Source organism: Rhea americana, unplaced genomic scaffold, assembly GCF_003343005.1.
Source record: "Rhea americana isolate MKP2758 unplaced genomic scaffold, rheAme1 scaffold_89, whole genome shotgun sequence".
In the NCBI taxonomy this organism is placed as follows: domain Eukaryota; kingdom Metazoa; phylum Chordata; class Aves; order Rheiformes; family Rheidae; genus Rhea; species Rhea americana.
The window spans coordinates 1,832,636-1,857,196 of record NW_028187077.1 but is presented as its reverse complement, the minus strand read 5'-3'; the positions used below and the strand labels follow the sequence as shown (position 1 = coordinate 1,857,196).

At 39.1% G+C, this 24,561-nt stretch overlaps 1 protein-coding gene across 2 annotated transcripts; it reads right to left on the bottom strand.

Moving 5' to 3' along the window:
* Positions 1–12: 12 nt before the first annotated feature.
* ANXA5 (annexin A5) lies at positions 13–23,006 on the bottom strand. Of its 2 annotated transcripts, XM_085323937.1 has the most exons (13): positions 22,925–23,006; positions 22,785–22,821; positions 15,292–15,376; positions 14,112–14,206; positions 12,967–13,080; positions 10,494–10,584; positions 9,400–9,479; positions 8,833–8,889; positions 5,727–5,820; positions 4,478–4,573; positions 3,862–3,920; positions 1,764–1,886; positions 13–569 (listed from the first exon to the last, which is right to left on the bottom strand). In XM_085323937.1, exons 2-13 carry the CDS (start codon positions 22,791–22,793, stop codon positions 507–509), a joined length of 966 nt encoding a protein of 321 aa, XP_085180063.1. In that variant the 5' UTR covers positions 22,794–22,821; positions 22,925–23,006; the 3' UTR covers positions 13–506. The 2 variants fall into 2 exon arrangements, with proteins under 2 accessions (XP_085180063.1, XP_085180064.1); XM_085323938.1 differs by lacking the exon at positions 22,925–23,006 and having other exon boundaries at positions 22,785–22,813.
* Positions 23,007–24,561: the final 1,555 nt, after the last annotated feature.

The window sequence follows — 24,561 nt, the reverse complement described above, 5'->3', positions numbered from 1 at the left end:
ACACACACACAATTATGCAGAGAGGAAAAAAATTTATTGGTCCTTTAGATTTCCAATGACTGCTTGTATTATGTTTAGCAAATTCATTCAAATATTACATATAAAGGATATCTTTTCTTCATTTGCAATGTTAGAGCTATCTTAACATTCAATGGAAATGTAAGGAACAAATGCAAAACATTCTTAAATTACTAGTGAAATGCAAGATTATTTTTTCCTATGTCAGTAAAACACTTGCAAAGAACCAAATTCTGTGCTAAGTATCCATCTTCCATGAAGAGAACACCCATATATTCACAGAAGGCACTTGAAATTCTTGGAAGCTGGGATGTCAGGAGAAGAAGAGACTGCTATCATTTGGATAACAATATGCTTGTTTTTAAACAAGTGTGATATACGAGTATAAATTCAAGTAGCCATAAAGCATTAACGTACAAAATCTTAGCTAGACATGCTAAAGGACTGCAAAGCTGGAGTACAACAAATCCTTCGTGTTACTGCCAGCATTACTCATCATCTCCACCACAGAGGAGCAGGAGCGCTTTCCTGTAGTCTCCAGATGTATCTTTCTGTTAATATAACAGACCAATCACCRTGAGTCACAACCACAGAAACGTAAAAGAAAAGCAGCAGCCAAGGAGAACTCCAACAGATTACACACACGTCCCGCCCACAGGAAATCCATTTGGGTGACTCTCCACTCAGGAATGACGCAAGGAAATTCTCTGCCTCTTATGTTAAGAGTTGTATTTACACAGGCTTTCAGAAACACTAAAAGCTTCTGAAAGTTTTAAATTCACTTTTCCAGAACTGTGCTACCTATTGCGTATTAGAAAGCATTCATCTGCAAGTAAGAGAGACCAAACAAAGAAGTCCGATGCAGCACCAAAAGCAACGGCCTCTAAATGTTCAAAGGGCATCTGCTATCAGTGAGAAAGTGCCCCATCCCGCTCCCTAGACTTGATGGGAAGCCCTGCCACTAACTCCAGTGGATGGCTGTCTGGGCCTGGCTGACAGTTGCAAAAGCAACACAACGCAGAAGAATTGAGAGAGCACCAAGTAAGGAATAAAAACAGAACAGGGGTAAAGAATAGTGCTAAAGACTCATAGAAATAAAAAAATAAATTCTCTGAAAAAAATTCCTAAGGAGCAAGTATTTTGGATTCAACTTTACAGCAAATACATAAAAATTCTGTGACAGCTGGCTCAGATTTCCTGCTGGCTTTATCCTTTCCTGCTCCTTCCCATCCTCTCAGAGRAGATTATGATTCAGATAGATTCTGCAGTGATTTTTTCCTCCCCTTTTGAAATGACACAAAAAGTTCCACATAACAATCTGAGGTTAAAATCGCAACCTCATGATAATATAAACTTCCCATCCCAAAGCTATTTCCTCTAGAACCAGCACCCTCTCCAAAGCTCTGAAAATTAGAAGGGACCTATGCAAGAAAAAAAAAGAAATGAAAAAGCTAAAAAAAATGGGAAAACATGAGTAATAATGATTTATCACATGAGTGATAATGACTGTATTTACTCTCCTAGAAAACACTGGAAAGAAATCTTTAGCTTTTCACTGGAAATGTCTCCCACTTCCATGACATTATGTTACTGCAGCCCAACCAACACYGCTCTGACTACGCCATGTTGACCAGCTCTAAACACATCTGCTCACCCCGGCCGACATAAACTTCTTTCAATAAACAACAGTGGAAAACATATCCCAGTTACCTCTACTTTGCCTGCAAGTAGAATAATCATCTTACCTGAATCATTTGGTACAATGATTTTGCAAAATTCTTTCTGAATTCTTGTCTAATATCCAGCAGATCAATTTCACTCCTGGAAACCATGACTCTGATCAGGGTATCATCATCAGTGCCAGCCCCCTAAAAAGGAAAGTTTAAATAATATTGTGATATGAGTTTGTTCCAGATAGATGCTGTAATGAAACAGCAAATACATACAATCAGGGTGCAAGAAGAAAGCAGATGACACCTCAAAACACTCCTTCATGACATTTTTACTCCAAACTAGACAATATTTTAGAGACTAACCACAACACRCTCATACCACAATGTGGAGAACAGAGGGCTGACCATGCAAAGCACTCTGAGCCCTGGACTCCTATGAAGTGGCATATCATCACACCTCTTATTTCATACACTTCATCTTCATAGACTACAACTGTGAATGCCCAGATAAATTCTAAATAATCTAGTTCCACAATTATACAGGGGTGTGACTGATCACCACAATTAGAATCACATATAACCCACCCTTTCAATGAACCACAGTGGCTTCTGGAAGTGGATATATAAAWGCTAACAGTGGCTAATGGAAAGCACGTAACTTACTGTAGAGTCAGACACAGGCAGCACAAACCACTCCCCAAATTATCCACTCATTTATTATGAAGGTGAGCTTCACAACAAGCCTTTTCCAATCATGTAAACATGCTCCATTCTTCTGTTTGATTTCATTGCTTTAGAAGTTTGAGGCTTTTTGTGCTGGGAAGCAATGTCGGACTAACTTGACTCCACCTGCTCAGGCAAGTCAGATSCCAGGCAAGCTGAAGCAAAACAAATTTCCACGTGCTGTTTTGCTAATGCACTTCAAGGAAGGATTAGCAAAGCCCTCCCTAATCTCCAGAGTCACTCACGTCTTAGAATGGGTTTAATATTCTTGGATTACATCTAAAAAATGCCCTAAAGCTGCTCAAAAATTATGCCAAGAGTATAGTGGTTTCTGAGTAGAATTTGACACTAAATGCTGGTAAAAGCCGACTTCTGCTGAAGTTTTAAATGATGGAGAACTTTCTTATGTAACAACTTAGCAATCATTATTAAAAAAAATGGATTTCACCATCAGACTAGTAGAGAAAGTAGATCTCTTACAGTAGACATCTAAGAGATTTCTAAACTCAAAGGTTTTCTATTGCATTCTTAAAAAAGTAATTGCTCCTCATRCAGCTCAGCATATTTATACAGTATTTTGTATTTTCCATCTGAACCTTATTTTACTTTTTTTATAAAAAATAAGCTACTATTTCACCTCTTTCCATTAATTCTCATGCTGACATCTCATCAACACAGCCATCTGGTGACAAATATTTCAGTGCTTTTCAGCAAGGGGTGGAGGGGGGAATTCTTCAGGGAATCTGAGAACTTGCACGAAAACAGAAGACTACCTCGTCTTTCCTAGGATTTGAATTAATATTAGGCAATGTGAGTTACAAAAACAGTTTGCATTTGTATTTCTTCCCATCCAAAAGAGAGCAAAGCCGTCAGAGAAACAAGYGTTTAGTTGACAGTGTTCCCATGAGATTCCCCTATGGAATCTTCAAGTATAGATCTTCATTGTAAATTGTTTGGGTTTTTTCTCTGASGAGTTTCCTTTGCTTCTCAAAATKGGATGAATAGTCYTTAAAATGTGTTTTAAAGCTAACTCCAACTTCAGTCTGTAAATATTCATCTCCAAAAGAAATAACCATAGTGCAATCTGCAGTTTGGCAGGCTTTTGATCGTCTTTGCTTTCTAAATATATCTACCACATAAGGATACTGTAGTTTGTGTTTAGCTGCACATGCTCCATGGATCTAGCCATAAGTTTTCCAGCACCACAAGATCCAAGTCCAAAAACAGCTGTTCAAATCAACAAGTTTACAACGAACTTGAAGAAAAACTTACGAACTTTTTGTAGCCTGTCCCAGATCTACAATTCCCCAAAATCTTTTGCGTATGCTTTATGATACAGTATTCTGTTGCTATTTGCAACAAAGGAGAAGGAATGATGAACAGGTGAAAGGGAGAGGAACTGTAGCTGGGGGAGACAAAAAGTGACGTACAGAAACTACGTATTTACCTTCATGGAATAATACAGAGTCTCAGCGAAATAGGCAGGAACGCTTCGGATGCATTTCACTACRAAGATAAAAAAAAATAAGTTAATTATTGTTATTCAATGCAGGACAATCTTTTTTTCTGGCAAGACAAGGTAGCTCTGTTTTTCTGGACCACTGTCTCCAGTTTGGACAATTAAGTTTACAGCTAACTAACCCCTTCTTCTGCTACAACTCTTTGGGTTYTAGGATTTAAAATGTACCATGTATTTCTAATAGAAAAGAAACCTTGCTAGCCAAATTCTACCACTGGTTACAGACTCACTGTGACATTGTCTTAAACGAGCTGCCAGGAATACAAACAAAGATAGAATTTTGTCTCATTTCTTGGTGCAGATGCACACGGCTGAACAGCATGGAGTTCACCCAACTACCACCAACAGCCTTTCACCCCCCCAGCTCCTCCRTATCTATTAAAGAAAGAGTAAGGCTTATTTTCTAAACACAAAAATAAATCCCAGGTGAATGACTTGAGAAGGAGGCATGCCTTCAAGCCATTTCTTATACAGCAGCAGTTTAAGGAGGCTGGGGAGTAAATGAAAGAAGGCCACTCTTAGATCTGTTAAGACTGTCAATTACCAACTGCCAGAAGCAGCTTCTCCAAATCACCAGAGGTTTCACGGTCAATGGTTTCTTCAATTTGAAAGCCAGAAATAGTCATGTATTTGTCAAACACTGAAAAATAAGAAAGTGTACATACAGTCACATGTATAGCYAGTATTCCTCCCAGCATCCTCGTCAGTACAAGTTAATTCCATCTGCACCTCATTATCCACTGCTCAAATGCCACTTTCCACTCACTCTTCCCTCTGCCCTATTTTAGATATCTATTTCCTATCAGGTTGCTACTCCACAACATATTCAGGCATGAGCTTTGGGAAGGACAGAGAAGAGGGAGAAGGGGAAGCTGTAGGAAATGACAAGCACTTTTCCCAGGTAATAGCTATCACCAGCCTGAATTTCAGTTGGCACCAGCAGTTTACAGAAAACAAGAATGATGTTGACACTATCTAATGGGATCAGCCACATTACTTGCACATAAAGCTCTTCCCCATACTGGGCTACTACATCTGATTAACTTTGTGCAAACAAATTGTCCTACTGGCAGTCTATTCAAGTTCTGTGTTTGTGAGTATCCATAAGACTTGGGGTTTCTACTGTTAACAACTCCTCTGTGAAACCGTGCATTTCTATAGTGCTAAGTAAATACTGGATGCATCAAAACAAGCTTTATGATTACTTTAATGTAAAAATTAAATAAAAAAATCACAAACCATATTTACTTTGAAAATTCAATGAATCCAAAGATAAAGGAAAAAAACAAAAAGACTGAGGAATCAGAGCAAAAATTTYGGGTCACTATTTGCAACTGCCTTAAAGAGTCTGGTAAAAAAGACTTATAAACAAGTTGGGGTTAGGGGAACTCTACTATCTCTTTATTAACACCTAATAAAATATGCACCTATAAAAGGGTTGATCCTTTCAGGGCTGCATCTCTATCAGATGACGGTGATTCTTAAGACTCTCAGCATCACTTCTTTTGCCATGACCTCTTTCAAAAGGGGGAAAAAAAGCATTCAAAAAGACACACTCCAGCTGTCCCTCAGATCTATTGCACTACTCCTTCAAACAGCAGACTGGCACTGCTTCTTGCTATGGGGAAACAAATTACAGGAAACAAAATTAGATCTATTAAGCAGAGGGAAGAGGTGAATAAAGGTTGCTGGGCTTGACAAATGCAGCAGCAGAAACAACGTTTCTACTACCAGCTGGACATCACTGAGATTTTAGGCTATAATTCAGTCATATGTGAACCATTTTTACCTACCCCTCCTTAAATGGGAAACACTTCGGGTTCCCAAGATGGTGATGAATTTTTCTTCATCTGTTCCCCATTTCAGCTCCCCAGCCCTAAACAAAACCTGTTGTAAATTCAAGAGATTAAAACTACAGTATTTGTTACATGTTCACACACTCTTTTGAAAAGTTTAAATGAAGCTTTTCAACAACACTTCCTCTCACTTTAAGGAGCACTAAATTTACTAACAAGCCATAGTTAGAGGGGGGGAAAAAAGAGTAAAATTTCAAAATACAGAATTGATTTTAGAAAGGAATAAATGATACATTCGGAAATGGACTGTGAAAACATTTACATGAATAATACTGCCTAAGGCCCTAAAATTTACTGTGCACATATAAGCATGAAGCCTTCTGGAACTGTGATAATACAGGAAATAAAATTCATTTCTAATACTGCTCTTCTTTTTTTTCCCTTTCAAATCAGACAGGCAAAACTTTATCAGATGATGACTTATGTCAATGGGAGAAGCACGCTGAGCTRGCCAAGGAGAAAGTTTTCCAAAAGGGATAGTCAGATGGATTTAGATGCTCTCAGAAAAAAAGAGTTTTAGACTGTTCAACTCTCAGTCATAGCAAATCAGATTGATAACAAATTTTAATCATTTCAGAACACATTCACTGTTCCTCAGGCTTCTGTATATAGAAAGACTTCTATATTGAAGTCTTTCTTCAACATAGAGAGATATTTGGCCATGAGCAGCCTGTAGCAAAGTGAAACACTTCAAAAATTGGGATAGGCAATAGAAAAGAAAAAATAAATAAAAATCAGAAAACGAAATTAACTCCTTTTCCTGAAACTCAGAAGCCTTTTTACATATTGTGTGCTAAACATCTCACAAGGAAAAATATTTGTATATATTGTAGTACATAGCTTTTTTCTCTCCGTCCTCAATGAGCAGAGGACAGACAAAGTGGTTAGAATCTGTATTTAGACAACAAAAAAATTTCTGGAAAAACCCACACAATCAAATCTGCAGCACAGCAATATTGTCAACCATCCATCTGTCCATATTGTAAAATAYTTAACACAATGTTATGAATTTCATATTCATGCTTATCCCACAATCCTTTCAAAATGCTTTGGTRTAACACTGCTGGCTCTTTTCAACATCAATGGTACAAAGCACAACAAGCTGGAAAAAGGCTCTCTRTTTACTCAAGGCAGGGATATTTCCCCTAGCACTCTTCATCCAGTAGCAAATATGAAGTCCCAACACAACATTTAGAAACTCCTGGAATACATTTCTTCGGTGATATTGGAAGTTTTGAGTGGCACTTTATGCAAGTTCTGATAGTTATTAACATCTAGATTTGGGTCAGATTTTATACTTCCCTACCTTCCATTCGGCTGAAGTAAAGCATTGTTACAAATGTTAAATTCTAGAGATAATATCTTAGACCTGAAGCATGTTCATCAAGCCTTCCCACTGTGCAGTATTCAAAACACACCTCAACTGCATAATTTAAAAAAGTGGTATTCACAGAATCTCCTTCCAAAAAGTTAAGTTTTTCTCCTTCAAGTATTCTCAGAAAAACAACTTCTCAGCATATTTGTACTGTCTCAGCTGCCTTTTTCCCAACTACTTTGAATTAATGTACGTTTAGTGATCACATACGAAAATAATTAAAAAYCACCTCTAAATAGAAAGGCTGCTCTATAAGGTGTAATACCCTTCCCAGATTATCATATCAATCAAGATACAAACATTTAGAAGCCAAAAATATRGTCTTATGTTTGCACTGCCATGTACCTCGATTCTGATGATCTGTAGATGGCAAGAATTAGAAAATTATCTGAATCTCTTCCAGCTATGTTAGGTGTTTAATGTAAAGATACCATTTAAGAGAAACATGACAGAACACTTCTCTGAACGGGTCCCAGCTCAAGTCAAATGTACACAAACCACAGAGATAATTTAGAAAATCAGGACATTTATGTGTACATAGGGCATGCTGCCTCCTAAATTTAGATGCACTTTAACATCTACTAAAGAGGCCAAGAGAAATCTATCTACTAAGGCCTACCTACAGCTTTCTTCATATGTAACCCAGCTAAAAACAAGCCTGGCAGTTTCATGAGTTAGTCATCGAATACTTGTTTTGCCAATTTCAAGTCTCTCGTTTCCAAGGGCTGAAAATTTTAAATTTAATAGCAGGGAAAAAAAATACTGCACTGATAAAATACATTTTGCCAATATCTCTCTCCAATTTGCGCTGCTGTCAATAGAATGTTGATCACCTTCTGTGAGCAATTCATATATTATCYTTCATCTGAGTTGACAATCTACGAGCGAAAATGCCTTACTCAAAGCTATCCAAAACAGCTTAGAGGAAACATTCACTAAACAAGCTCCATATTCAAATTGCTGAAATACTGACCATTTCTACAACTAACACCACAGCCAATACAAGCTAATGAAAGACTGCATCARCTTACCTGCTGGTATTCTTTTTCCTGTCTGGAACATAGGTTTAACGATCAGTGACAAATCCATAGAAAATATTCAGCAAGGGCAATCAGTAGGTTCCTAGAAACAATTTGGTAGCAACTCTGGGACTGCCATGTAGTTACACTAAAGYCARATATTTGGAATATTTTTTCTTTTTAGTATTTTACCATCTTTGGAGGCATCCCTCGTGGAAYAGTGTTAATATTCCTCTAGCTATTATATGATATAAGCTATATAAGCCTTTTAAGTCAGATATTAAGGAAAGAATTCTTTAACATCTCTAAGTTTTCCAGCAGTGGRTCTCTGAGCACCTTAAGTCTCAGCATCCATAACTCTCTCTTCTATTGACCTAGTCACTCTATGATTTAGGCATCTCATGAAGTAGTAAGTAAAAGAGGAGATGGTTTGCACTAAAAAAGGTGAAAGTGCCAAAAATATTGATGCTAATGTTTTAGCTTTGGCCACTCCGTTCGTCCAGAATGTGTAAAAAAGCAGCAAAGGGTATTCAAAAAAGGGAACCTCAAGAATTTCTCTCTCACATTTTGGGCTCTGTTTGTRTACTCTCTTTGCAAGACAATGGGTAGAAATGCCCTACCAAAAGAAAAAAAAAATTCATTCACCCACCTGAGCATCCTGCTCAACAAGACCCTCATTAACTCCGCCATCAGGATCTCTATTTGCCTAAAGAGAATTTGTAGAAATTATTACACTAATAGTTGAAACAAAAACAATCAATCAGTTATGTTTAGCCTATAAGAGTTCCCGTGAGGAGTCAATCTGTGATGTATCTTCTCCAAAATAAATCTTATTTCTCCCTAATGCTTGCATACAGCATAATGAAATAAATGTTTTGTTCTCCCACTACCTTCTAAACCATCAGGCCCCCTACTATACCCACCTGCATCACAGATGTTTCTCAGGCCAGGCTGTGGAAATGGCCTGTAACAGAGTTCCAGGCTGACCCTGTCAGTTCAGCGGAAGTTACTCAGTTACCCAGTTTCAGAACCGATTCTGCCTGTCACCARCTCTGACTAGAATCCCAAGACAGTAAGTAAGAAATGTCAGACAAGAAAGCAGAAAGGTAATAGTGAGCAGGAGTATTTATAATTTCAATTAGTGTGCAGCAGCAGAATTCTACAGCCCAGCATTTCAGTATCTACCCTACACACACACACGCGCGCAGATACTGACCTGCAGCAGGACCACCAACAGTCTCTGAAAATGGCCTGATGTTTCTCCTGTGATCTTATCCTCCAAGTTAGCCTCATATTCTGCAAAAGAACAATACCTATTCACCTCCTTAGCCACTTCCTCAGTACTTTTATGAGGAAAAAAAAAAAAAAAGGAAAAGCAAAGAGGTTATTTGACTCACAGCYTGTGGAATCATTTATCAGAAATAGCTTTAAAAAACCAAAGAAATGCTCTACCTTCACTTATAAATATCATTATTGTAAAACACTGGCAAAAAGATAGCATTTCAAAGCTCATATCAGGAGSTGATTACTCAAAATACTGTAAAATACAGGATGCCACAAACAGGTTCAGCTCCTGAAGGAACTAAAGAGCACACAAATCTGCTGTTATGCTGAAACAGAGTAGCCCAGTGAGTAGCAGCCCAGAAAAGCCTCATTTTGCTTGCAAAACTTAATAGCATCAACAAGCTTTGTCCTCGGGACCCTAAGTTTTGTCTTGAACCTTATTCAGACAAGAATTTCTTGTGCAGCAGAAAGCTGGATAGATACAGAAGAAATATGCTGAATTAAACACTGCCTTAAAAAAAAAAAATCCCCACAATCGCAGAGGGAAACCCCACACTCCTGTGGATATTTCTGTGGTTCAGCTCAAATCTAGAAACATGCCAACCAAACCAACCAAAAGTTGTTCTTGCTTTAGCACAAATGCATTTGAACAGAATACTCAGCAGGAAGCAAAAAAATTGTCTCAATTTCTTTATGTGGTGCCAGTTTCCAATTACTAAAAATCTCCCTTYGGTTAAAGGGATGGAAACAATGAGTGGAACAAAAAAAAAAATATTTGAAGGAATTCTAAATATAAATCACAAAACAAAATTCTGCATCCCAGCCAGAGTTGCAAAATAAGGATTTTAATTTACTATCCAGATCCTAGATTCTTACAGTATGAAGTTTCCCAACGCAGTGGAACAAAATCCTAGTTGTTGGAAACACCCTTCAGCTCACAGATAGGCCTTATCTGAAATAAGCATTAAAACTATATTGCTAGAATTGAAAGGAGAACCTAAAAGTTTATTTTTTACTGAACTTTACCTTGCAGATAAACCTGTTTTATATTCCGCATTTCCGCAGGTGTTCTGGAGGCAAGAATTTCAGTCAGCACTTTCTCATTGGTTCCTGCTCCCTGGGGGGGGGGGGATGTTGTATATAAATCCGTTGATAGAATAACAAAAAGACAAGCATTCCCTTAGATAATCACAAGCAAGAATAATCTTACAAACTTGGACTACAGAGTGAAAAATTCTTTTCTTCCTTCCTGGTATACTGGCATATTTTAGGAGCATTGGAAATAAGATTTTTCTCCCTGTTTTGGACTGATTGCTTTCAAAACCAAACGCACATTTAATTAAGGCTCACTACTACAGGCTTCAGATGCAACCTTCAATGTTCAAGCACATCCAGTATGCCTCCGTTCTTCACTATCACAGTCAGTAACATCAAGGAGACCAAACGTATAAGACGACAGTTTCCATCTTAGCTCTAGCTCATAGGTTATTTTTGTGTATACTAGACAGTGAAAGACATACAGCCACCCAAGAATGATCCTTACCCTTATATGAACTCTGTTATATTTACATCCAACCTTTCGCACACTGCAAACACAGACTTTTTAGAACAGAATTGCTAATTCAAGCACCCAGAGAGTTTAAGTGACTAATTACAAGAAGCGACAACAGACATTTCAGTTTTGCAAGCATAAAATTTACAAAATCAAGGCAATTTCTTGTTTTCACACGTCATAGTCTACCTACAAGAATTTTCTGTTTACACTTCAAAATGAGTCTTTTCAAAAAAAGCAACATTCAGTTACATTACTGCGTATATTTTGCTGTAATGAGTTATTTAAAATTCTTCCTGYAAAGAAAACCTGTTCTCTAATTTCCTGCAAAGATATCCCCCCCCCAAAAAAAAAACAAACAAAAAAAACACACTACCAGATTACATGTAATCCTTCACAAAATACAGATTGTTTCATGAACATACCTGATGAACAAGGCAGGCACAGTTACATTAGTTGTAATCTAGGGAGCCTAAGTAGCAACAGTTGTGAAAACAGATACCACAAGTTTGAACATAGACTTCATGCTCYTAGCACACATTTCAGCACAGGTAACAATCTGGCTATCAGGTCTTCTCTACTGTTGTACCCACCTTAGCTGACCTGCAGCTAGTATCAACATCTTTTCCTGTACACTTTCGCTGAAATTCTATCATCTTGTGTATAATATTGTTTATTTCAAGTGACAGTAACACATTTCCCTGTTAATCTTCAGCTCTTAAATCAACAAAAGGAGTTTGGAGATTTTTTTTGTCCCTTTTAGTCAACACAGCTTTTACTAGTTTCTWTGTAAGGTGCTACCTCCCTTTCCCCCACTACATAGAGATATTATAGAAAATTTCCAGATTCAAAGTTTCTGTTGTCTGGCATACTATTTGCTGGAGCATGGGTTCATGAGCACCAGTTTGCACAGTTGACTAAAGCCTACATATTAACCAGGTCGTCATCAAGGATCTTGGGACCTTATATATAGTGTCAGATAGTGCTTGGTTGAGTGACACCTATGTCAAGTTCAATGTCCCCTACACCAATCACCAGGTTCTGCAAACAATTCAGGGACATCCACTTCCTGAATTTCCACATGCTGATGATATCAGACAGATGTGACAGAGGAAAAAGTAGGAAGGAACATATGGAAGAAAACACACCGAATAAGATATCTATAGATCATAAATAGTCTGTTCACCTGTCCTTCCCAAAAAGGCACCAAATGCATTCAGCTAAAGAGAGAAATGTTAGAAAGGTAACACTGACAGAGGTATTAATTATTCTCTTTGTTTAACTGGAAGCAGCTTTTCAAATGCATTCAGAAAAACAAAACCTGTTTAAAATTTTGGTGGTGGACATGAGTTTACACAAGCATGCTACCCCATCAATTTTGAAGTTGGACTGTACTTCATTAGGTATAAAAAGCTCTCTAGTTTAAATAATAGTCTGCAAGAGACAGTCAAAATCCATCATACTTTAACAAAATGCCTTGAACTAATTTGCAATCCAGGCACACACCTGTATAGCTATGAATCTTGCGTCGCTCACAGMAAAACATCTAGTGTATACAAACTTCAGCACTGTACTTTAGCAACAAAGAATTTAATAATACACACACAGAGACTCACAATATCTAAATCAGAAGGAGTAAGTCCCATGACACAAAAATTTTAATGACCATCTACAGTGGCACTGTTCTAATTTCTCATTAAAATAATTTCACACAAAACATTATACATACTAGATTTCTAATATACTGCTTATTTACTAGGGTAAATAAGAAATTAAGCAAAACCGTGRCATTAACAACATTAGCAAGCATTAGTATAACATTCCCTACTATAAAAAGAAAAGACTATTAGCATTCCTCTTACCAACAGAAAGCTTACACTTACAAAACACAAAACAAGAACAAACATTTCATATAATGCATTCATGCCCTTCCCTTGGTCCTCTTACCTTGATGGCATGCTTCAGTGCATGAGCATCAAAAATGTGTGCTGGTCTCATCAAAGATACCATCAAGGTTTCAAATTTGCCAGTAAGCTCTGATTTCAGGTCATCCACAAGATCCTAATGCAGAACAAACACAGTACTGTACTGAATAAGGATTAAACGTTTCAAATGGATGTCATGCATGTCCACAAGCTAAATCAGTCTGGAGATGCATCAAGAAGTGCAAGCATCAGGGCTGGTTTTCATTTTAAATGGTACCTACATTGAAATAAATATAGCTAAAAGTCTRAGGAGGAAAAAGAAGAGTATATATGGGCATTTGGTAAAACCAAGACATATTTTGGTCTGCAGGCTTAAAAAAAAATCAGAAAGGTAAAATGATGAGCTTAAAACAGAAATAATATACAAACAGCTTCACAGCTCATATAAGCAAATATCAGAATTTATCAGAAAGGAAAAGAAGTTGGAATAGCTGCTACCAATCAGCCTTTTGGATTTGTTCAGTAGCTAATGCTAATAGGGACAGAGAGGTCATATGTTTTTTGTTTGTTTGTCTATACATGTATGTGTGTATCTATACAAAATCTTTAAACCCGAGTTGCTAGCTGCACTTACCATTGAAATAAAGCTTAGCYAGCCAAGATGTCAATGGATTCAGCAATGCCCAAAGAAAGAAACAAACCTTTTGCTTTAAGCTACCTTATGGCTTYATCTACCAATATACATGGCTTCATTCTCTCCTACAACATTAGATACCTAAAAAAACTGTCAGAAACCAAAGCACTAGAAAATCTTTTTTCCAYTTTTTTCTCACCAATTTGTGGCATCAAAATATTTGATAATTCTTTCCATACTGAGGATGAGGTCAGTACTGGAAGCATGGTAACAGGAAACTATAGGAGGTTTTGCACAAAAACAATTTTAAGACACTTACTGTAATGACATATGGAAAAAAAGTCACAGCACATCATTGTGATAATCTAAATGGAATATTCTAACCTAGCCAGCAATTAAGAATTATTAGGKGTGGGAGGGAAAGACAGTAGTAAAACTAGATTTTCTTCAAATGAATCTTTTACAGGTATATAGCTTTAAGTAATCATCATAGGCTGTATTCAGCTCAGATTTAAAGTATTTTTTCTTCTCACCCTGCCAAATAAGGTTTTAAAAGCAGATGCAATTTCTTGGCGCTGACTGTTGCTTCTGCTGGTAAGGATCTTCAGAATAGTTTCTTCATCAGTCCCTGAATTAGAAAGAAGGAAATCAACCTATTAAAAACATTTTCTAAAAATGAACAATAGTGGCACAAACTCAGATGTCAYTGAAAGATGCTTTTAAAATAGCAATTAATTGACAAAAGGCACCAGCATTTAACTAACAATTGTAACCATATCTCAAGCTGTGCTGCCAGGTTTGGTATTCTGCTGTAGCAAAACTAGAGCTGGAAGACCCATGCATTGTTCTCACTCAGTATCCTGTTTCAGACACTRCTCCCTGCACCCCAGGCATCAGGTGTAACATTTAGTCCCAGTATGTATTTCTACACAGTAGCCTTGCTTTCAGGCTCTCCAAGGCATTTATTTTAGAATAAATACTCTGCCCTCTCCCAGCAAAACTCAGTACAGTGACCCTAAATACTTCAGAGTATTGAAGTATGGAGCTATTCTCATTTTATATATAATACTTTTCAAAGTAGTCCTCACAGCACATCTTACTAGCCCTACTTAACTTGACAATGGGTGAATTGTATTTCCTCCCTGCACTCTGTTTTCTTGCAGCTTTTCTTGTAAGTTTTTATCTGTTCATATAGGGAAGTTTTGGGTCAGAAAGCTACAGTGTGAGTTTACAGACCACTTGTTAAGTCTACATTCACTCTATGTGTTTGTATCCTTCATAAACAGTAGCTATAACACAGCTTACCCACTTCCAGACTAGAGGAGGCTGTCACACATTTTCAAAGCACAGAGCATCTATATCGTCATAATTCTCTACTGTTTTGCCCTGCCAATTCAGAGCCTAGCTCACTGTGCCATAAATCCTCTTGTGCAGACAAGCCTGTGGAATATCAATTTTTGAACTGGGAATGTGCAAGACACCTATTTTTTTTCCCCTGTCTAACCCAAAGCAAAACATTCTTAAGGACAGCACAGTCAGAACTAGGACACGCCTACACTCCTGCAGCCCTGGGGTTGTCATTCCACAGCATGTAGACACATGCCCTATCCTTATTCGCTAATACAAAAAATGAGTTCAGACAAAATATTTTCAAAACCCAGCATTTGCAAGAGTGAGAGGCCTTTCCTTTTTCACAAATTAAATTATTCTTACCCATTCCCTTCATGGCATTACGAAGGGCTTCTGCATCAGCTCTGGCATCAAAAGGAGAGAAGGCCTTCACAGTGCCTCTTGTGTACTGGGTGGAAAAAAGGGGGGGGGGAGGAACAAAGCCATGAGATGGAAGATACCAGCACTTTTCAGTCCTCTGTAAGTCAGCTCAGACTACAATTTGAAGTCAAGATCCCAAAGACACTAATATTTTTCTTGCGAACATCCGCCTAAATAGCTCTTGTGAGTATGTAAACATAGCTCTTGCTAGAAAGGTAGTACTATGGTTTCATTCAGCTAAGTTCAGACCTGCTAAGCTCAGGTCTTTTACATTAAGATAGCTTGCAGGATTGGTACTTACAACACTGAAGCCTGAATGCAGGACAGTGGCTAAGGAAATATCGTTTATTACAGTCATTTGGGGAATTAATTGTATGTGCTAGGAGAAAATGCACAAAGATCCAAGACACGCTCAGAAATGAGAAAGAACTTCCTTTGCTCAAGAAAAACTTATTGGAGCTCTCAATCTGTGCCATACTTTGATTTTTCCCATCACACTCGAAACGAGACCTACTGAACTTTACAGTGCCTTTCAGTTTTTCATCATGTATCTTTTGGCACAAGCACCTTTTACTCAAGTGACTCAGCATCCCATCACACTGGAAATGAGATCTGCTGAACGTTAAAATAGACTTCAACTTGTCACCACATATCTTTGGCAAAAGCCCTTTTTACTCATGTAATTCAGCTACTTTTCTCAGTAGTTTACAGCTAAAAAGAAATTTCCTTTCAGACAGAAGGATAAAAGATCAAGCCATTCAAACACAAAAATAATTCCATTAGTTTTTCCATAGAACATAACTCTTYAGGGAGTTTCTCTTCCGGTCAAACACAAAAGGATATTCATCACCCTTACAAAAGATTTGCCTTTATTTAAACATGGCAGTTCAAGAACATACTGTGCTACACACACATAGGTAATTTGTAARCTACTTCAGATTTTACATTAAGCAATGGACAAGATAGGAAACAGCTAAGTTTTGGGAATAAGAAGGTTTTTCTAACAGATGGCTGGTGGGTGGGAGAGATTTCTTGTAGTCRTTGCTGTACAGAGGTAGCAATCTGTACAGCCAGGGCATTTTTCCACTTACAACACAGAGCAGAGAAGAAGCGCCAAGATGCCTCTCCCAAGGCTGACAGCAGATTATTTCACAGGCAGCACAGCCATCTGGCCTCTGTGAAGCAGCCTTTCCCTCAGGTTAGCAATGTCAGCCACACAGTGCTTTTGTTTCAAGCCAATGTATTCATATAGGCTAGGTCAGCCAGTAGAGCACAGAGAGAAAATAGCTGGCAAGCACTAAYCAGAAACTACTCTGAAGCACTGGCATCTCTCAGGCCACCTGCGTGTTATGGCCATCAGAGAATCCCTACCCTTCCCAATGCAGAAGTAGTAATTAATTTGGTTTAGCTTGGTCTCTGAATTTCAGAACACAAAGTATGATGGCATTTAATAGCAACAGAACATTTATTTCTAGTCGATGCTTTCCAATATCCAACATACTTGAGACTCGATAATTCCCCTGAAGTGTTCTGTTTTTCCCATTACAAGCAAGTTCTTAGGCAGTTTTTCAAATTTTAGCACAGCAATAGCTACTTACTGTTTTTTCCCTAGCTAACTGCAAGGTTATCATGAAGAAACCTCCAGGATTTGGCAATCAAATTTACAAAACAAAACTTAGTTTGGTAAAACAGAAAATAAAGACTGAAAAGCCTCCATTTTCCTTTTCTCCCCCTCAYTACTCTGCCTATTTAAAAAAGGATGTTTCCCAGTGTTTTGCTTCATATCATCTTATATAAACCAATATTCTAGAAYTATCACAATTCTCCTTCAAAAAAGACCCTCTGGTCAACAGGTCTCATAGAGAATAACAGTTCTTGAYTTCTAAGTTAAAACTTAGTTTAAACACTGAATGTTACATTAAGAGCCACTTAACTCGCATTTCCAAAGCATCTTATGGAAAACGCCAACATACGTTCAGCTTGACAAACAAACCTTGACATTCTTCTGCTGCACTTGTCACCTGAAAGAGCTTTCTTGATGTCTAGGCACCACTTATACTCCAGGAATTCCCTTCTAAGCAGTGTTGACTGGATTTTGGTTACTGATATTCTAAAAATACCCTCAATTAGYGCTTGAGTGGCATATAACCTGTAAACCAGATATACTGCTGCAGCTCTGGCACCCAGGAAAATACAAATCCATGTCATGAGGGTACCACCAACATTGCAGCTGTAACGGCACGCTCTCCAGCCATATATGCTGCCCTCACCAATATTTCTAGTGCAAATAGAGCACAGCTACCAGCAGTGCTTGTTAATACAAGGTAAGCTTGGATACAGCTATGGGGGTTGCAGTCAAAGCTCCAGCCTAAAAATACCTTTAGAAGCCAYACCAGGGCAGATACAACCCTGACAGGACTTGTCCCACCACTGGAAAGTTGTCAAGCCATCCCTACCTCATATGTGACAAACCTACTCCTCTAGCTTTTTAGAGCACTGCAACTTGACCCTGCAACAGGGTATGGGAGGGTACAGTCATACACACCAAGTTTAACAATCACAAATCCATCTCAAACAACCCAGGAGCACCACTGTTAGTTATTCCAGTCCCAATTTCTCATTTGTAAGACCAACAGACAATGGTAGGAAACTCTGCAGTGATAACAAAGTTGGTCCACTAATGGAAGAGCTGTCTTATCGTTCCCACATAYAGCACCTTTGGCCCAAGAAAAAGAGGACAAGCATCAGTTCTAAACCATCACCACTACCTGAAGAGACCCTGGCTCAGAAATTTAAAAGCTGACTGTGTCCACTGAAGTCAGCTTTCAGGCACAGAGAATCTGAAATAGGACATCTGAAGCAGATTTTTCCAACAAAATAACAGATCTGTACAACTGTGATTCTGATTTTCAGAGTTTCTGAGAAAAGCCAGGCACTCATTTATCACAGAATTATGTTAGTGTTTCCACACTAAGCTGTGTTCCAACTTCATCAAAACAAACTTGTGCTTGCAGATAGAGCACTGCTTCACATCTGCTATACCTCATCTAACACAAAGATCAACGCACTGGAAGACAACTATCTAACATTTATTTCCAAACTCCATAACTTTTTTTATAGAGTTAAATAAATGATGTTATTTTTAACACCTTTAAAAGTGTGCCTTGTCATTTATGCAGACAGATGCACAATAACACTAATGCCTCATAGGACATTTTTATTTTGGTTAAGTTTCTCACTTAGAGCAAAGTATATCAAAAAGTAAGTAAAGCATATCAACRTAACGGAAAACACAACACTATACACTGTGAGTAGAGGAATACAAAGAGAATGGCAACATTCATTCTCAAGAAAGGATACCAGGTGATCATACCACCCAAACTGACTAACTTTCTCTTTTCTTTCCACATTCCCTAATATACTGCATGTTGTTAAACAAGCATGGATAGTGCACAGACTATTTGAGATGATACAYTAGAAATAACCAGCAACTTTCATTTCTTCCAGAGACCTACCAACGAAGCCACTAGATAGATAAAATCAACATGAAGACGAAAGGCAGAGAGAAAAAAAAAAGTGAGATTTCAAAGGAAGAGATGATCTAGCTTTAAAACTCMTGCCCATCCAAATGATGACATTAATGTTTTCTGTTTGKTTTTTTTTGTTTCTTTTGCCTTGACAGAAGTYTGTAATCACGTTTGAGGAAGGACAAGAAAACAGTCTCAATAGCTGGGTTTTTTCTAACCAGCACCTCAAAGCTATGACAGTTTCTCCCAAAAGACAATATTGCTTCATCATTTGATGTCATGTTGCCACATAGCCTGGCAACAGCACTATCTGTAGAATCAACAATAGTCACTTAACTAGGTTCCTTTTTATTTTTCCTACCAATCAGACAAACAGTTTTCCCAAACACATGATCCTATGTTTAGCCCTGTTAAATACAAAGCGTTCATTACTAGGGAACAAAAGACCCCATTTGGACTGATTCAGACTACTCCCAAACACTCTTGTTCTGTACCCACTCACGGTAAGTCCTTTCCAGACAGATTTCTTGTAYATGAAAAACTACTCTTCTCACTATGCTGCAGCGAGAAAAGTTGGGTCTCATCTCTCTACTAGCAAAAAGTCTAGTGTCTATTACAGAGGAGGTGGTATCTGATATCGTGTGTTTTTTTTTTTTAATTGGTCATCAGTTTACAAGACAACACAGGAAAATAAATGGTGCAGTGAGAAGCAGGAATACAAACAGAGAATGCTTGTCCACACATAGGTCAATGAACAGAAAAGGTATGCTATTTYGAGAACACAAAAGAGCCCAGAAGCTTGCATGCTGGAATAAATGAACGATTTCCTTTAGACTTCTTAGATTAGTATAGCCATCTTGCAGATAAAGCACAATAGTGTTCACCATTAAACTGAAAGCTTTTGTGGCCATAAAAGATGGGACAGAGATCCTAGTTCAAATCATGCTTTAAAATTGACATCATACAAGAAATACACATCTATTTCATGACCTCTCTGCTAAAACAGCCAATAGGACATAAATTACACAGTGAATAGATGCCTACAGGCACAGAATGGGTACATACGTGAAACTATAAAGACATTTCTATAAAATAGCTCTCCAAATTTAGTAATGCTTCATATTGTCCACTTAAAGGGAAAAAAATAAGCTCTGGTCTGCAGACTGTATTCCCATCTGCCCTACTAAAATTAAACTCCTAACAAAAGACGAAATTGCACAACATCTGTGCTGAACTCTGAGTCACTGCGCCACAGAGATACCAAAAATGGGGGGGTGGGAGGGAAGAGGGACAGAGCAAATGAAACAGAAGATCAAGCAACAGCAACCTAGAAATCAACACCAGAACATTTTCAAAAACACTCAAAGCATTTGTCTTCACAAATAATCCCAACAAAGACAGTGGAACTGCTCAGGATCCAATTCTGCACTTCCTAAAATGTGTGTACTTTCAAATGCCAGAAATAATCCTCTAAAGCAATAATGGAGTTAGTGATACTACTCGTGTGCTCCTAATCACAGGTGCAAATTAGCATAACAGGCACTGCAAATACAGTGCATACAGCCACACCCGCATTGGCAACAAGCAATCATTTCCCGGAAATTTATAAACAGACATATCAAATGGTCTCAACTTCACTTTCAGGGAAAARTTTGCAAGTAGCATACCAACATAGGCCAGTCCACAACACAGCAAGCCCACCATCCTGCAAGCAGAAAATACTTTTGCTGCTTTGTTTCAAGATTKCTGAGCGTGTAAAACTCACAAGGTAGAATTTCCAAGGCAGCTAGTTCATCAAGCAGGAAGAGCTTGYCACATACGCACCTCTGCATTAACAAAGGCCTCTACAGATAAAGTTGTGTGCGAAAAGGCAACTTGTCACACACACACTGCATGCTGTGTGCAGTAGCGTTCCTCCAAACAAAGTGGGTAAATCCAAGTATGGAGACACCAGTCTGCACAACACTTTATGGTGTGCCRTAGCTTCCCCACAAAATGAATGGATCCTTTTTTCCTGGTAGTGCAATACACAAAATCCCTCAGCAGCTCGGGAGGGGAAAAAAACAACCAAACAAACAAGCAAAAAAAAAAMCCCTTGCCACTCCTGAGCAAGAGCAATTACTACATTGACAGAGACTCCAAGAATAACTTACCTTTTTCAAAGGTTTTATTCTTCAGTGACATATCTAGACTTAACTGGACTTTAGTATACAGCACTTTTGGTGCTGTTCTGTGCAACTTTTTTTGAACTCTGAACTTTTAATTCCCTGTATAAATAGCTACTGTCAATTAATACTCAACATTTCATAATCAACTTATGTATTTTTTCATTTTGTGATGTTACTTTATGGTGCAACAAAATTAAGAACAGAAAATAAAAACTCTTTATATGCAGAAGCACGTAATACACCTGCCATGAGTAGACCTTATTCCTCACATTTGTTTATTGRTTTGTTTTTGAACAAATTACAGACTACAAAGCCTTAACACTCTTACAGCCTTTCACTGCCACATACAGGTAGAGAGTGTTACTGAAGTCGGTGGAAAGCAGTCCTCCAAAGGATGAAATTGGAGGGCAAGACYTACCTACTACAAGACTCAATAATTCCAGTGACTTCAGCCCAGCGCATTTTACCACAGTCAGCAACTCAATCCCAAGTGTCACCTCAGGCAATAGAAAATTCTACCATGTCAGTACAAGAGRAACTGGTTCATGCTATGGCAGAATGAAACATTCCTTTTACAAAGATCAAAAATTAAAGTCTGTGTCTATGTGGAGTAAATGACAAGTGAATCAGAGATCTCCATGTGACAYTACATATACCATGGCAATAAAAGGTTGTCTAGGTAGATCAGTCTGGTAGGATATCCTGCACTRGCAGGAGTAAGCATCCAGTGAGACACACCCTAAATAAACTAGGCTGAGTTAAAAAGGAATCACCTTTTCTAGCTCTCAAAAAGCCTAGTAAGGATTTAGCATAGTAGAATTAAAAATAAAACGCTCTTTCTTTAAAGAAAAAGGTTTTTCATTTTACATTTTAAAAACTAAATTCAAACAGAATGAGTAAATACTCTCAGCAACATTAAAGCATTGCTAGTATTAAATCATTCAACTAAAAGTCATTCAGCTGTTATTTCAAATTAAAAACTACTACAATGTTACTGTGTAACTAGCCTCACTCATACAATTTTATGCTTTCATTTCCTACAGCAGCACAAAAGCAATAAGCAATCTGACTTTTATTTTACTTTGCAGAATGGGAACACATTTGATGCAACCGCAGAAACTGTGGTTTGGCTCATTCTCCAAGGCTTCATTCAGGCGCAAATGCAGCACCAGTGACACAAGGATTGCAAAAGACAAAATAACAAAAAAAAGCAACATTTTCAGAGGAAAAAAAAAAAAAAAAAAAAAAAAAAAGACAAAGTACAGAAGGGACTACACAGCTCTGAGACGCGTCACCCGGGCTAAATGGCCAAGCCTCCACCGACCACGGCTGTCCTGTGCCGAGCTGCCGAGCGGAAAAGGAGGCGGCACACCAGAAGAGGAGGAGGAGGAGAAAATAGTAATTTTTCTCTTCCCTCCRCCAGTGGAAAGAGCCTCCACCCAGGCATAATATAAATACACGGTACTAAGAACTTGGCCAAATTAGTGGAAACTGGCGGAAAAAAGTTATGCCTGACGTGTACCTCACATGACTAGCTGCCTTCCCCATCCTCCTCYTCCCAACGCCTCCCGAGGTCCCAGGGAGGCCAAAAATAAATCAGTGAAGGCAAAAAAGAAGAAAAAACGAGGAGAAAGTCACGGGTCCGCGCCCAGCGGTCCGCGCCGCGGCCGTTAGCGCGGCCGTTGCCCGCCGCCGCGGCCGTTAACGGGCGGCCGTTACGCGGCGGCGCCGTCCGCCTCACCTTCGCCATCTCCGCGTCCTCCGCGCCGGGGCCGAGTCTGCAAAGAGAGAGGCAGTGAGCAGCGCTGCCGGCCCCCGCGGCGCCCACCGCGGCTGCCAGCCCCTCCCCGCGGCCTCCCCGCCTGCGGGGCGCCCCCTCACCGCAAGCGGGTCCGCCGAGCCGCCGCCGCCGCCCAGAGCTGCAAGAGCACTGAGCAGGGAAGGGAGGGAGGGCGGAAGGCAGCCCGCCCCGCCTGTGGGCCGGGCCGCCCCCACTCCAGGCTGGCGGCGAGCCGCCGCCCCGAGCCCGGCTCCGGGGGGAGCAGAGGCGCCGCCTGGGGACGGCCGGGCCGCGGGCGACGTCGAGGGGGCGCCACGGCAGCTCTGGGCAGCGGCCGCCGCTCTGCTGCCGGCCAGTCCCGCCGGCGCGGAGCGCTCCGCAGCGAGCGGAGGCAGCGGTGCCCCGGCCCGAGCGCGCTGGAAAACGGCGCTGGTCACCTTCAGGTGCTTGCCTTCCCCACCACCTCTACTATGCCAATAAAAGTGTATATAGTTAAAGTGGGGGGCGGGCAACAATAAACTTTGGGGAAGAAAAATGACATATGCAGAGAGTCTTCCAAGCGTGAGCCAGCTCCTTCCTGCTGAAATCAGTGAAAAATCCCTCCATTAATCACAAGAGGAAAGGGAGCTGCATCTCCCCATCACTAAACGACAAGTCTGTACTATACTTTAAAGTATAACGACTGTTTTATTAGCTGACTTAGGTTAGCTTCCAAGTAAGCTAGGTGACCAAAATGACCATGACACTGGATCAGAGTGTAGAGGTTATTAGTCTAGACTACCAGTAAGGTAAGAGCATTTTATACAGGAGCTAAGGGGTGGTGATGATGATTTTTACTTCTCAGTATCTTAAAAAGGGATCATTCCAGTCAACCAAGTATAGAGAATATAAATCCTGGTTTTGGAGAACAGGGAGGATGCAGTCTGCATGGCTATTTCCACAAGCATTTTCACTCAAAGCTAACAATTTGCTTCCTCACCCACACAGACGCACTCCACTTGTGTGTTCAATGACAGAAGGAAGAGATTACAGCACAAACAGAATTTAGCATCTTTGCCAAAGCAAGAGATGAACATTATCTCATGATGTGAGCATTTTAGCATACAATGGTTACTTCAGTCTTTTTTAAAACAAGTTGTGTTTGCCTCTGAAAACCCTAACAGAACTGCAGATCATGACATAAATTTAAATCTTTTTTCTATCATTTCGTGTTGCTCTGAAAGTTCACAAGCAGTTCAGGAAAAACATGAGATTCAGCTGGCTTTGTTTGCAGGACTGGGGGCCAAATGGTTGGCTAAAATGGCCTGATTTCCTTAGTAAAGTCTAATTTACATCCCACCCATTTAAGTGACATTCTACACACACACAAAAAGATTCACGAAGGGAATAGTGAGCTGCTCAGTATTACTCAATATATTCACGTACGAATGCACAAGGGATTAGATGTAGGGTCAGGGTATTTAAGAAAATATTAAGGGTTATGAAGTGATTTTAAGAAATATTTGTGAAAGTTAAAACTGSTTGCTTTTAGTTTAAGCACAATTTGGCTTAGGCACACCCATCTCCTTCTGTAAAAGTTAAAGTCATTTTCTCCTTACATATTATATCCAGAGCAGACAGATACAGGACATGCTGGGTTCATGTTTCAAGCTTTACCATCTGGAGAAAATGCACACAGGGAAAAAAATAAATAAATAAAATAAATAATAAAAAAAAAACAGTAGAATCTAAATCTGCC

Bases quoted from the DNA above. Each gene is read 5' to 3' on its own strand.
- ANXA5 (XM_085323937.1), bottom strand. The intron at 8,890-9,399 runs GTCAGTATCTGC...AATTCTCTTTAG, and splicing joins TGTTGGTGGTCCTGCTGCAG to GCAAATAGAGATCCTGATGG. The intron at 4,574-5,726 runs GTAGGTAAAAAT...CTTATTTTTCAG, and splicing joins TGTTTCCCATTTAAGGAGGG to TGTTTGACAAATACATGACT.